Raw genomic sequence first — 14,772 nt, forward strand, 5'->3', positions numbered from 1 at the left:
CATACCACAAAAAAAAAAAAAAAAAAAAAAAAAAAAAAAAAAAAAAAATCTACCTATGATGTCACAGGAAGCACAGGTTGAGTGGAAAAGACAAATAGAGAAATGAAAAATTCTACAAGAAAAAAAGACCCTGTTTCTTTCTTTAGCAAGGAAAAACCAAGAAAGTTAAGATTTTAATGAAGTGCAAAGTGCAGACACTGCCTGAATCACGATTCAGAGTAACCAACTGCAAAAGAACATTTATTGGATAATTGGGAAAATTTAAACATTGACTGGATATTTTATGATATTAAAGAAAAATTTTTCGGTGTGATGGCATTGTGGTTACATTTTTAAAGTCCTTGTTAGAAATGAATAATTGAAGTACTCACTACTGAAATAAGGCCATGTCTAGAACTTCCTTTAAAACCCTCAAAAAAAAAAAAAAAAGGGCGGGGGGAGGTGACACATGGAGGGAGTTAGTGAAACATGACTGGCAAAAATGTTGATTCCTGTCACAAACTATTTTGATAGGAAAAGCAATGCTAGAAGAAAGAGTCCAGTAGCTTTACAGGAATGGTAATATTCTAGTTCTTAAGCTGGTTGGAGGGATGGAGAGTGGGCCTTGAATTTTCTGAATACCCACAATGCTTCATATTTCTCATATACATGAAATACACTATTCTGTGCTTCTCAAATATTACGTAATAAATTGTTTTGAACTGAAAATTTATTAAAATCAATACACCTTTTACGAATACCTATCTCAGTTACTGAATAAATTATTTCTGTGGTTACTGATTTACTTAAAATACAAAAAAAGAAAAATTCAGTAGCACAATTAAGATAACAGACAAGCTGCATTCCATTACCCAGCAATAAGTTAATAAAATGCACTAAAATGTAATATTATCTTTTCTCATAAAAACTCAATAATATCTTCAATTTTCATCATTTGCCACTTTATTAATTTCTTACCACCATTGGTATTAACCGTTAATTTATTACATGGTATTCCATAAAACGGTTTAATGACATTCAAGAATGAATGGTGTTCCAAAATTTTATTTATTGAAGATGGGAAGAAAATAAACAGAACAAAAGCCTTCTGGTGTACCCAAAGGCCAGAGCATCAACTCTTAGACCTGGGGGAAAGTGTTGGCATGGTCCTGTAGTCTCTAGATATAAGTTACCAACCTTCTACCTTGAAAAATTTAACCTATCGCTGGCTGTGTATCAGCTTCTTTAACATAACACACTGGGATCACATTGAACTTGCCTGCCTTTATGTGGGCAGAAAAAAATAATAAAGCAATGATTGTTACCCAAGGAGTCAGAAGACCTGTACTCAGAAAAGTATAAGATACTGATGAAAGAAATCAAAGACGACACAAACAGATGGAGAGATATACCATGTTCTTGGATTGGAAGAATCAATATTGTGAAAATGACTATACTACCCAAAGCAATCTACAGATTCGACGCAATCCATTTCAAATTACCAATGGCATTTTTCACAGAACTAGAACAAAAAATTTTTACAGATTGTATGGAAACACAAAAGACCCTGAATAGCCAAAGCAATCTTGAGAAAGAAAAACAAAGCTGGAGGAACCAGGATCCCTGACTTCAGACTATACTACAAATCTACAGTAATCAAAACAGTATGGTACTGGCACAAAAACAGAAATATAGATCAATGGAACGGGATAGAAAGCCCAGAGATAAACCCATGCACCGATGGTCACCTAATCTATGACAAAGGAGGCAAGACTCTACAGTGGAGAAAAGACAGTGTCTTTAATAAGTGGTGCTGGGAAAACCTGACACCTACATATAAAAGAATGAAATTAGAACACTCCCTAACACCATACACAAAAATAAACTCAAAATGGATTAAAGACCTAAATGTAAGGCTGGATTATTATAAAACTCTTAGAGGAAAACATAGGCAAAACAATCTCTGACATAAATCGCAGCAAGATCTTTTTTGATCCACCTCCTAGAGTAATGAAAATAAAAATAAAAATAAACAAATGGGACCTAATTAAACTCGAAAGCTTTTGCACAGCAAAGGAAACCATAAACAAAACAAAAAGACAACCCTCAGAATGGGAGAAAATATTTTCAAAGTAACTAACAAGGGATTAATCTCCAAAATATAAAAACAGCTCATGAAGCTCAATATCAAACAAACATATAGCCCAATCAAAAAATGGGTGAAAGATCTAAAGAGACATTTCTCCAAAGAAGACATACAGATAGATGGACAACAGGCACATGAAAAGATGCTCAATATCACTAATTATTATGCAAATCAAAAATACAATGAGGTATCACCTCAAACTGGTCAGAATGGCCATCATCAAAAAATCTACAAACAGTAAATGCTACAGAGGATGTAGGGCAAAGGGAACCCTCCTACACTGTTGGTGGGAATGTAAACTGGTGCAGCCACTATGGAGAACAGTATGGAGGTTCCTTTAAAAACTAAAAACAGATCTACCATATGGCCCAGCAATCCCACTCCTGGGCATATGTCCAGAGAAACCATAATTTGAAAAGATACATGCACCCCAATCTTTACTGGAGCACTATTTACAATAGCCAGGACATGGAAGCAACATAAATGTCCGTCAAAAGACGAATGGATAAAGAAGATGTGGTACATATATACAATGGAATATAACTCAGCCATAAAAAAAGAACAAAATAATGCCATTTGCAGCAAGATGGATGGACCTAGAGATGGTCATACCAAGTGAAGTAAGTCAGACACAGAAAGACAAACATCATATGATATCACTTACATGTGGAATCTAAAAAAAAAAGGGTACAAATGAACTTATTTACAAAACAGAAGTAGAGTCATGGATGTAGAAAACAAACTTAGAGTTATCAAGGGATACAGGGGGAAGGGATAAATTGGGAGACCGGGACAGACATATACACACTGCTATATATAAAACAGATAACTAATAAGAACCTGCTGTATAGCACAGGGAACTCTACTCAATACTCTGTAATGGCCTATATGGGAAAAGAATCTAAAAAAAGAGAGTGGATACATGTACATGTATAACTGATTAACTTTGCTATACACCTGAAACTAACACACTGTAAGTCAACTATACGCCAATAAAAATTTTTTAAAAGTAATAAAGCAGTGATTGGCAAACTGCATTTAATAATTTAAAAATAAACTCACTTATGATAAACTTTAGATGAATAAAAAGTCAACTATTTGGCATCTTTATCTACTATCATACCAATTAAATAAGTTCTCATGAGATAACATATAGGTAGTTAAAAAAACTGCTTTAACCTGCGTTATTTTAAATATATTTAATTTACTAAAATAGTGTTCACGTCTGTGTGGAAAGATTTACTGGAAGATTTATAAGGCAGTCTCACTGATCTGTAATATGTACTGTTTAAAAGAACCTTCACTGATTCTCTCAGACAGAATTTTCAAGAGATAAAATTAACTTGGATTCATTTTAAAATTTTCCTTATTACCAAATTAAAGGTATGAAAACAAAAAAGCAATTTCCACTGGAGCACTATTTACAATAGCCAGGACAAGCAATTTCTGTCACATGTATGGTCAGAAAGAACTATTGCAACAGTAACAGGTATTTAACGTGAATAACACAATGCTAAATGCACAAAGCACCCTGACATGCTTGGCAATGACTTTTGCCAAGAGCTTTTACCCCTGCTTCTTACCAAAGATAGTGAGGAAGAAATTTGTTTTGTTTTCTTTTCAAGCTGATCTGATAAGCAACAAATTCAAGTTGTATACATGTCAAATTTTAAAATAAATACAATTATTTAATTAAGTGGGAAAAAATGGGCTCAATGTTATTATAGAGATGGTCAAAAAAAGGCAACTCCATTGTCATTTGCAAACCATCAAAAAGGAACACTATGGAAGAGTGGCCAAGATGGCAGAGTAGAAGGACACTAAGCTCACCTATTCTCACAAGCACAATAAAATCACAACAATCTGCAGAACAACTATCGTTGAAAAAGACTGACATCTACTAGAAAAGATCCTCTACAGCTAAAGACATAAAGATGGACCACAGCAAGACTGGTAGGACAGGCAGGCTCATGATATAATTAAATCCCATACCCCCCAGGGTTGGCAACTCACAAATTGGAGAATAATTATATTACAGAGGTTCTCCAACAGAAGTGACAGTTCTGAGCCCCACATAACACTCCCCAGCCTGGGGGTCTGGCACCAGGAAGAGGAACCCTGAGAGCATTTGCCTTTGAAGATCAGTGGGGGCTTGACTGGAGGAGCTCCAGAGGACTGGGGGAAATAGAGACTTCACTCATAAAGGGTGCATGCAAAATCTCACGTGCACCAGGACCAAGAGCAAAAGCAGCAATTTGATAGGTATCTGGGCCAGATCTACCTGCTGGTCTTGGAGGGCCTCCTGGGGAGGCAGGGGGCGGCTGTGGCCCACACTGGGGGCATAGACACTGGTGGCAGATATATCGGGAGAATATTCATCTGCACGAGCTCTCCTGGAGGCTGATATTCTGGCACCAAGACCTGGCCCCACCCACCAGGCTCTAGGATCCAATGCTGGAACGCCTAGGGATAAACAACAAACTAGGTGCGGAAACAGCCATCAGTAGACAGACTGCCTAAAAACTTCCTGAGCCCACAGCTGCCTCTATACATGGTCCTGCCCACCAGAGGACCAAGACCCAACTCCACCTATCAGGGGGCAGGCACCAGCCCTGCCTGCCAGGAATCTCACTCACTCAACTATCTAGACAAGCCTCACTCACCAGAGGTCAGACACCAGAAACAAGAAAACGACAGTCCTGCAGCCAACAGACCAAGTCTGCAAATGCAGGTCAGACCCTACCCTGGAACCAGCTGGCCCCTGGCCCTTCCTTGGGTGATGAGAAGAAACTGCACTGCTGGGACACGTAAGACATCTCTTACAGAGGGCCACTTCTCCAAGGTTGAGAAACAGAACCAACCTACCACATACATAAAAATACAAATAGCAATTTAGACAAAATGAAGCAACAGGATTGTTTCAGACGAAGTAACAAGATAAAACGCCAGAAGAAAAACTAAGTGACGTCGAGGCAACCTACCCAAGAAAGAGTTCAGAGTAATGATCATAAAGATGATGAAAGAATTCGGAAGGAGAAGAGATGCACAGAGCGAGAAATTATAAGTTTTTTAATAAAGAATTAGAAAATATACAGAACAACCAAACAGAATTAAAGAATGCAATAATTGAACTGAAAAATATACTAGAAGGAATCAACAGTAGCCTAAATGAGGCAGAAGAATGGATTAGTGAGCTAGAAGACAGAGTAGTGGAAATCACTGCTACCAAACAGAAAAAAGAACGAAAAGAAATGAGGACAGTTTAAGAGACCTCTAGGACGATGACAAGTGCACAAATATTCATATTATAGGGGTCCCAGAAGGAGAAGAGAGAGAGAAAGGACTTGATAAAATATCTGAAGAGATAATAGCTGAAAACTTACCTAAGCTGGGAAAGGAAAATGTCAACCAAGTCCAGGAAGCACAGAGAGTCCCATATAGGATTAACCCGCAGAGGAATACACAAGGACATATTGTTATAAAAATGAAAAAATTAAAGATAAAGAGAGAACATTAAAAGTAACAAGGGAAAAGCAAAAAATAATGTACAACGGAATCCTATATGGCTATCAGCTGATTTTTCAGCAAAATCTCTGCAGACCAGAAGGGAATGCACAATATAAAGTGATGAGAGAGAAAGACCTATAACCAAGAATATTCTACACAGCAAGGTTCTCACTGAGATTTGATGGAGAAAACAAAAGCTTTACAGACAAGTAAAAGCTAAAAGAATTCAGGAATATCAAACCAGCTTTACAGCAAATGCTAAAGGAACTTCTCCAGGTGGAAAAGAAAAGGACACAATTAGAAACAAGAAAATTACAAAATGGAAAAGCTCACTGGTAAAGGCAAACATACAGTAGGAAATCATTCACACACAAAGCTAGTAGGGAGGTTAAAAGACAAAAGGAGTAAAATCATCTGTACCCACAATAAGGGTTTAAGGGATAGACAAAACAATTAATGTAAAATATGAATTCAAAAACAGTGACCATGAGGGGAGAAGAGAACAAATGCAGGGTATCTAAAATGCATTTGAAATTAAAGATCAGCAACTTAAAACAAGCACATATTTAACTAGACTGCTGTACAAAAAAAAAAACCTCATAGTAACCACAAAACAAAAACCTGTAATAGAAATACACACAAAATAGAAAAAGGAATGCAAAATAACACTGGAGAGAGACATCATATCAGAAGAGAAGAGAACAAAAGAAGAAAGGGGAAAAAAAGACCTACAAAAACAAATCCAAAACAATTTAGCAAAACGGCAATAGGAACATACATATGGATAAATAACTTAAATGTAAACGGACTAAATGCTCCAACCAAAAGACACAGACTGACTGAATGGAAACAAAAACACGACCCATATATTTGCTGCCTATAGGAGGCTCACTTCAGATCTAGAGACACATACAAACTGAAAATGAGGGGAAGAAATGTTATATCTTCTTCAATCCAAGGAAATACAACAATTGTAAATATATATACACCCAACAGAGAAGCATCTCAATATATAAGGCAAACATTAACAGACATAAAAGGAGAAATCGACAGTAACATAGTAACAGTGGGGGACTTTAATACCCCACCTTCATTAGTGGACACATCACCCAGACAGAAAATCAATAAGGAAACACAGGCTTTAAATGACATATTAGACCAGAGGGGCTTAATTGATATTTATAAAGCATTCTACCCAAGAGGAGCAGAATACACATTCTTTTCAAGTGCACATGGAACATTCTCCAGGATAGATCACATGCTAGGCCAACAAAGCAAGCCTCGGTAAATTTAAGAAAACTGAAATAATAGCAAGCATCTTTTATGACCACAACACTATGAGATTCGAAATCGACTACAAGAAAACAACTGCAAAAAAAACAAACATGTGGAGGCTGAACAATATGCTACTAAACAACCAGTGGATCACTGAAGAAATCAAGGAGGAAATTAGAAAATACCTATAGACAAATGAAAATAAAAACATGATGATCCAAAACCTATGAGATGCAGCAAAGCAATTCTAAGAGGGGAAAGTTCTCAAATAAACAACAAACCTTATGCCTAAAGCAACTAGAGAAACAAGAACAAACAAAAGCCAAAGTTAGGAGAAGGAAAGAAATCATATAGATCAGAGCAGAAATAAATGAAATAGAGACTAAAATAACAATAGAAAAGATCAATGAAACTACAAGCTGGTCCTTTGAAAACATAAAAAAAATTGATAAACCTTTAGCCAGAATCATCAAGAAAAAACGGGAGAGGGCCGGAAACAATAAAATCAGAAATGAAAAAGAAGTTATAACCAAGAGCACAGAAATACAAAGGGTCATAAGAGACTACTACAGGCAACAATATACCAATAAAATGGACAATCTAGAAGAAATGGACAAATTCCTAAAAGGTATAATCTCCCAAGACTGAACCACGAAGAAATAGAAAATATGAACAGACCAATTACAAGTACTGATATTGAATCTGTGCCTTTTTAAATTAAGCAATTTATTTTTCATTGACGTATAGTTGATATATATTATGTGAGTTACAGGTGTACAATATAGTGATTCACAATTTTTAAAGGTTATACTCCATATCTGCTATATTCCCCATGTTATACAACATATCCTTGTAGCTTATTTTATACCTAATAGTTTGTGCCTCTTAATCCCCTACCCCTATATTGCCCCTCCCCTCTTCCTTCTCCCCCTGGTAGCCACTAGTTTGCTCTCTATGTCTGTGAGTCAGCTTCTTTTTCTGTTATATTCACTAACTGGTGTTTTAGATTCCACATGTAAGTGATATCATACAGTATCTGTCTTTCTCTGTCTGACTTATTTCACTTAGCATAATGCCCTCCAAGTCCATCCATGTTGTTGCAAACGGTAAATTTTCATTCTCTTTTGTGGCTGAGCAGTACTCCATTGTATTTATGTACCATGTCTTTATCCGTTCTTCTGTTGATGGACACTTATGTTGCTTCCCTATCTTGACAACTGTAAATAATGTTGCTATGAACATTGGGGTACCTGTTATCTTTTTCGGATATATACCTGTACCAACTTACATTCCCACCAACAGTGTACAAGTGTTCCCTTTTCTGCAATCCTTGCTAACATTTGTTATTTGTGTTCTTTTTGATGACAGCCATTCTGACAGGTCTGAGGTGATATCTGATTGTGGTTTTAATATGCATTTCACTGATGATTTGTGATTTCGAGTATCTTTTCATGTGCCTGTTGGCCATCTGCATTTCTTCTTTGGAAAAATGTCTATTCATTTCTTCTGCCCATTTTTTAATTGGGTTGTTTTTTTGCTGTTGAGTTGTATGATCTGTTTATATATGTTGTGTATTAATCCCTTATCAGTCATATCATTTCAATTTTTTTCTCCCATTCAATAGGTTGTCTTTCAAAGGGTATCCTTTGCTGTGCAAAAGCTTTTCAGTTAATTATGTGCTGAATCTGTGATTTTAAAACTTGCAACAATCAAAAGTTCAGGACCAGATGCCTTCACAGGTGGATTCTACCAAACATTTAGAGAAGAGTTAACACCTATCCTTCTGAAACTACTGCAAAAAAAAAAACTGCAGAGGAAGGAACATTCCAAAACTCATTCTATGAAGCCACCATCACCCTGATAACAAAACCAGACAAAGATATCACACATACACACACGAAAATTTACAGGGCAATTATCACTGATGAACATAAACACAAAAATCCTCAATGGGTGACCTCCCTGGTGGCTCAGGTGGTTATGACTCTGCGCTCCCAATGCCGGGGGCCTGGGTTTGATCCCTGGTCAGGGAACTAGATCCCACCTGCATGCTGCAACTAAGGAGCTGGTGAACCGCAACTAAGGAGCCCGTGAGCCTCAACTAAAGGAGCCCACCTGCCGTAACTAAGGAGCTGGCAAGCCACAACTAAGGAGCCCTCGAACCACAACTAAGCAGCCTGCCTGCCGCAACTAAGTAGCCGATGTGACGCAACTAAGGAGTCTGCGAGCTGCAACTAAGGAGCCCACGAGCTGCAACTAAGGAGCCCAACTGCTGCAAGTAAGACCTGGCTCAACCAAATAATAAATAAATTAAAAAAAAAAATCCTCAACAAAATACTAGCAAACCGAATCCAACAATACATTAAAAGGATCATACACCCTCATCAAGTAGGATTATCCCAGGGGTGCAAGGATTTTTCAGTATCCGCAAATCAGTGTGATACACCACGTTAACAAATTGAAGAATAAAAACCATATTATCATCATCTCAAATGGATGCAGAAAAAGCTTTTGACAAAATTCAACACCCACTTACAATAAAAACTCTCCAGAAAGTGGGCATAGAGGGAACATACCTCAACATAATAAAGGCCATAAAGCCCACCCTGGACTTGAAATAAAGATACTATACTACTGTAGTCTATACAGTACTGTAAGTATACAAAAGCACAACCACCTGTGGAGGATGCACACATGTGACAATGTACGCCAGACACATGAACTAACTTACATGACTGGACATGTGAACACACGTTCTCATCTTTCAAAGTTCGCATCTTGAAGGTTCGTATGTAGGGGACTTACTGTACTCAGAAAACTATAAGACGCTAATGAAGGAAACAGAAGACGACACAAACAGATGGAAAGATACACCATGTTCTTAGGTTAGAAGAATCAATATTGTGAAAATGACTATACTACCCCAGGCAATCTACAGTATCAATGCAATCCCTATCAAATTACCAAAGGCATTTTTCACAGAACTAGAACAAAAAAATTTTTTAATTTGTATGTAGACACAAAAGACCCTGAAAGCCAAAGCAATCTTGAGAAAGAAAAACAGAGCTGGAGGAATCAGGATCCCTGACTTCAGACTTTAGACTACAAAGCTACAGTAATCAACACAGTATGGTACTCGCACAAAAACAGAAATGTAGATCAATGGAACAGGATAGAAAGCCCAGAGATAAACCCAAGCACATATGGTCACCTTATCTTTGATAAAGGAGGCAAGAATATACAGTGGAAAAAAGACAGCCTCTTCAGTAAGTGGTGCTAGAAAAACTGGACAGCTACATGTAAAAGCATGAAATTAGAACACTTCCTAACACTATACACAAAAATAAACTCAAAATGGATTAAAGACCTAAATGTAAGGCTGGATTATTATAAAATTCTTAGAGGAAAACATAGGTAGAACACTCTATGATATAAATCACAGGAAGATCCTTTTTGACCCACCTCCTAGGCTAATGGAAATAAAAATAAACAAATGGAACCTAATTAAACTCAAAAGCCTTTGCACAGCAAAGGAAACCATAAACAAAACAAAAAGACAACACTCAGAATGGGAGAAAATATTTGCAAATGATGCAATTGATAAGGGATTAAATCTCCACAATCTACAAACAGCTCATGAAGTTCAGTATCAAAAAAACAAACAACCCAATCAAAAAATGGGCAAGAGGCCTAAACAGACATTTCTCCAAAGAAGACATACAGATGCCTAACAGGCACATGAAAAGATGCTCAATATCACTAATTATTAGACAAATGCAAATCAAAACTACAATGAGGTATATAACCTCATACCAGTCAAAATGGCCAACATTAAAAAGTCTACAAATAATAATGCCGGAGAGGGTATGGAGAAAAGGGAACCCTCCTGCAATGTTGGTGGGAATGTAAATTGGTGCAGCCACTATGGAGAACACTATGGAGACTCTACTTACCTCTGTGGAGTCATTCAGAAGGGACACTGTGGTGTCAGTGGGGTTAATGTTGATTGTCTTTAATTCAATTAGGTTATTTAGGGAATTTCCACCTAGAAAAAAAAGGGGGTAAAGGAATCAGACAAAGGAGTTTTTATTATATGATAGCAGATACTTTTTGAGTAAAGTAATTCAATTACCTGACACGACAACCAGGGAAGGCATGTAACTACTGTCAGCAGGATCCACTATCATTTTTAATCTATGAATAAGAACATCTGGGAAAATCTCCAAACGAATCCAATGCTTTAAAAAAAAAAAAGCCTTCTTAGTAAAATTCAGCTATATTTTAGCTGGAAAGTATCACTAAAGCTTGACTCTCAATGAGATTTTTAAAATATATAATTTCACATGAGAGATAGAATTTGCCTTTAAGCTGGCAGAAACAAGAGTATTCTACTGCATTACTTTTTTATTAGAAGAATGTTTCCCTCAAGCCCCAGAAATCATGTGTTTATAGACTCCTGACCTAGGTTGGTCCCTTAATACCCATCAAAGAGTAGGTTATAGAAAACGCTAGAGTCAAAGTGGAGGGAAAGCACCTTTCTCCAAGTCTAACTTGCATGTCTAGATGAGGTACACCCATGTGTAAGTGCGATTAAAACAGCATTCCAAAGATAAACACATATTTGTTAGGATATATTAGAAGAACTTCTAACCAGAAGCAGAATCTGAACTCATACATTTTATGTGGGGGAATAAAACAAAACAAAACAAACCCTATTATACACTCTATCAGTTATATAAAATCTATTACCTATATTGTTTAAAAATCTCTGACAAAATCTATTACCTATATTGTTTAAAAATCTCTGACAATGAAAGCTGGATGGCATATTACTCTGCAACTTTAAAGTAATTATGAACTAAAATACAAAATGACTACTGAGAGGTGCCATCACAGTATAACTTAGTAGGTTTTTCAAAGTTCGTGTTGAAGCTCTAAAAGGTAAAGCCATCTAAATGAAGTGTTTCTGGAAGTGCCCCCATGGCACACTACCTTTCCTTGTGAGCCGGAGGACTGCCAGCAGGGCTCGCTGCCGTCAATGAGACGGGAAGCCTGGTTCACAGAGGATGACACGTTTAGGCTCTTCACCATCCGCGCCCAGCTATCCAGCAGCATTCCTGGTTGATTGTTGTGAGAGCGCTTCAGCTGTTTTCCAGAACGGCCACAAAATATTGCAGACTGTCCTATTTAATGGCGGTCAAACAGTGTTAATACTTGTGGGACACAACCTTCACAACCAAGAAATAAATATTACATAGTGTTGAGCTCCTTATTTCAAGAAAATAGTAAGTTTCCAAAATAAAAGGAGCTAATAAATACCTAAAATGGCTTCAAAAAACCTAGTCAAGGTATTTAACCCCAATTTATAAGATAAAGTTCATATAATGCTATGATTTATTCCACTTGACTCTCTCAAGTAACAACAGAGTGATACATTTCCAGATAGAATGGTACATATACGCAGCTGGGGGGGAAGTTCAAGAACTGTGCTTACAGAAAACATTCTTATCAAAAAATCTTTCATAAATGCAACAAAAACAAATTTGTGAAGTTTCTACCTCCATTAATGGTAAATCTGGAAATTCATCTAGCTCTCCCATTGAGGACAACTAGAAGAGGCAGACAAAACATTTAAAGATGAATAAATCTTGAAAGTATCAGAGTTAACAAGGTGATACAGAATTATGGGACCAAAATCAGAGAAAGGCTGAGATGAAAGGTGTCGAGATGAGTGCCCCATGGATCAGAGGCTGCTTTTCCCCGGTGTATTTATCAGTTTCTAAGGGGAACCTTAAAGAGGACACATGGCACTCCTGATGGCTTCCCAGGGGGAGGGGGCCAGGAACCGGAGTCCAGAGCTCACCAGGAAAGAAGGAGATGGCCACAGAAAAACTCACACTTTGGGCTGGGATGCCAACAGCAAGAACCCCTAGAGGAAGGGTGAACTCTGCAGGGTTGTCTGTTTGTTTTCAGATTGCAGCTCTGCATGAAATCACCACAATCAAGGAAACTGGATTGAAGTGAGCCCACACAGTTACTTACCCCAATTACCTAGAAGAACAACCCTCTCCCCCCAATCCCTGGAGAAAGATAATATCTTAGGCCTCAAATTGACTCAAGAAATAATTTTTTAAACATAATGTCCAGTACATGATGGACTATGAGACAAGAAAACATGACTAAAAGCAATGAGAATGACAGACAATAGAAAGAGACCCAAAGAGGCTCCAAATATTAGAGTTATAAGATACAAATTTTATAATAACTATACTTCCTATGTTTGAAAAGACACTGAATATCTCAGCAGAGAATTGGTAACTATTTTTTAAAAAAGAAAGAAAGACTAGAACTGTTAAATACAGTAATTAAAATTTAAAATTCAATGAATAGGTTTACCAGCAGACTAGACTCAGGTGAAAAGAGATTTAGTAAAAAATATCTAGAATGAAAAACTGAAGAGCAAAAGTTTAGAAAACATAAGTGAGAAGGTGAAAGACTTAGAAGACAGAGATAAGAGTAACAGGTGAAAGAGGAGTCCCAAAAAAGAAGGAAAAGGAAATAGGGCATCGATAATACTGGAAGAAATATTGACTGATGGAAAATTTCCCAAGACCAACCAAAAATATCAAGGCACAGATTTTAAAAGACCTACTTTGAAAGTTGGAAGAGAAGATCTTAAATGTTCTTACTACACATACAAAAAAGGGTAATTATGTGAGGTGATGGATGTGTTAACTACCAACCTTACTGTGGTAATCATTTTGCAATATACATGTACCAAATCATCACGTTGAACACTTTAAACTTACACAATGTCATATGTCAATTAAAGCTCAAAAAAGCTGGAAAATTAATTAATTATAAGCTCTACTAACTACAAGAAAGATAAATACAGAGAAACACATATATACACACATGTAAAATTTGTGTAAGATAGAAACAAGAGTACCTCAAAAGCAGGCTAAGGGGAAATACAAAGGCTGAATAGCTTTAATGGAACAGTAACTACACTTGCAGCTGACTTCAGCAGAAAAAATATAAACCAAATTACAATAGAACAGTATTTTTAAAGTGCTAAAAGAAAAGTCCCAGCAAAACTATTTTTCAAAAGTAAAGGAGAAATAAAGACACACAAAAAGAGAATTCATAACCACAGAGATGCATTAAAGAAAATATTAAGGGCCATTCTTTAGGCAGGAGAAAAATGATGATGGATGAAAAGTGAAACACACAAAAAGGAATAGAAAAAAACTACAATATTAAATATGTGAAAAAAATCTTGACAAATATTACAGAAAATAACAATCATATGCCTTGTACTGTTTAAAATTTACATGTGTAAAGTTTTTAAACACAATAATAAAAACATGGTAATTTAAATCAGAATGAGGGTTAATGAAGTTAAAGGGATCTCAGGTCCTTGCACTGCTTAGGAGGAGGGTAAAAGTACTAAATAATATTAGATTTTATAAGTCAAAAAAGGATGTCACAATATCCTAACTACTAATACCAAAAATGCATATAACATACACTACTCATAAAGTATATGAATACACACTAAACATGCGTAACTTCTAAGCCAAGTGTGTGTGTTGGGGAGGTGGTGGTTGGCTAACTAATAAAGAACGTATCAGTCCAAAGGAAGATGGAATGGAGAAAAAAGGGAACAGAAAACAGGCGGAACAACAACAACAAAAACCACTAAGAAGTAGATCAATTAAAAGAAATATATTTCAGTAACTGCCTTAAATGTAAATAAATACCTAAATGATCCAAATAAGAGACAAAGATCATCACATTAGAATTTTTTAAAAAAACAAAACCATCTACAACCTCCACGTGGCGCAAGATTACTGAAAGACTGA

The 14,772-nt window shown here is 36.5% G+C and overlaps 1 protein-coding gene across 1 annotated transcript in view; it reads right to left on the reverse strand.

Moving 5' to 3' along the window:
* Nucleotides 1-14,772, reverse strand: part of HERC2 (HECT and RLD domain containing E3 ubiquitin protein ligase 2) — a 234,930-nt gene that overhangs the window by 76,204 nt on the left and 143,954 nt on the right. Inside the window, exons 53-55 of the mRNA XM_024117104.3 lie at nt 11,900-12,090; nt 11,040-11,145; nt 10,861-10,952 (exon numbers count right to left, since the gene is read on the reverse strand). Coding sequence (XP_023972872.1) covers nt 10,861-10,952; nt 11,040-11,145; nt 11,900-12,090 — 389 coding nt within the window. The remainder of the gene's footprint in view (nt 1-10,860; nt 10,953-11,039; nt 11,146-11,899; nt 12,091-14,772) is intronic.

The sequence above is a fragment of the Physeter macrocephalus genome, chromosome 2 (genome assembly GCF_002837175.3).
Source record: "Physeter macrocephalus isolate SW-GA chromosome 2, ASM283717v5, whole genome shotgun sequence".
Lineage (NCBI taxonomy): Eukaryota > Metazoa > Chordata > Mammalia > Artiodactyla > Physeteridae > Physeter > Physeter macrocephalus.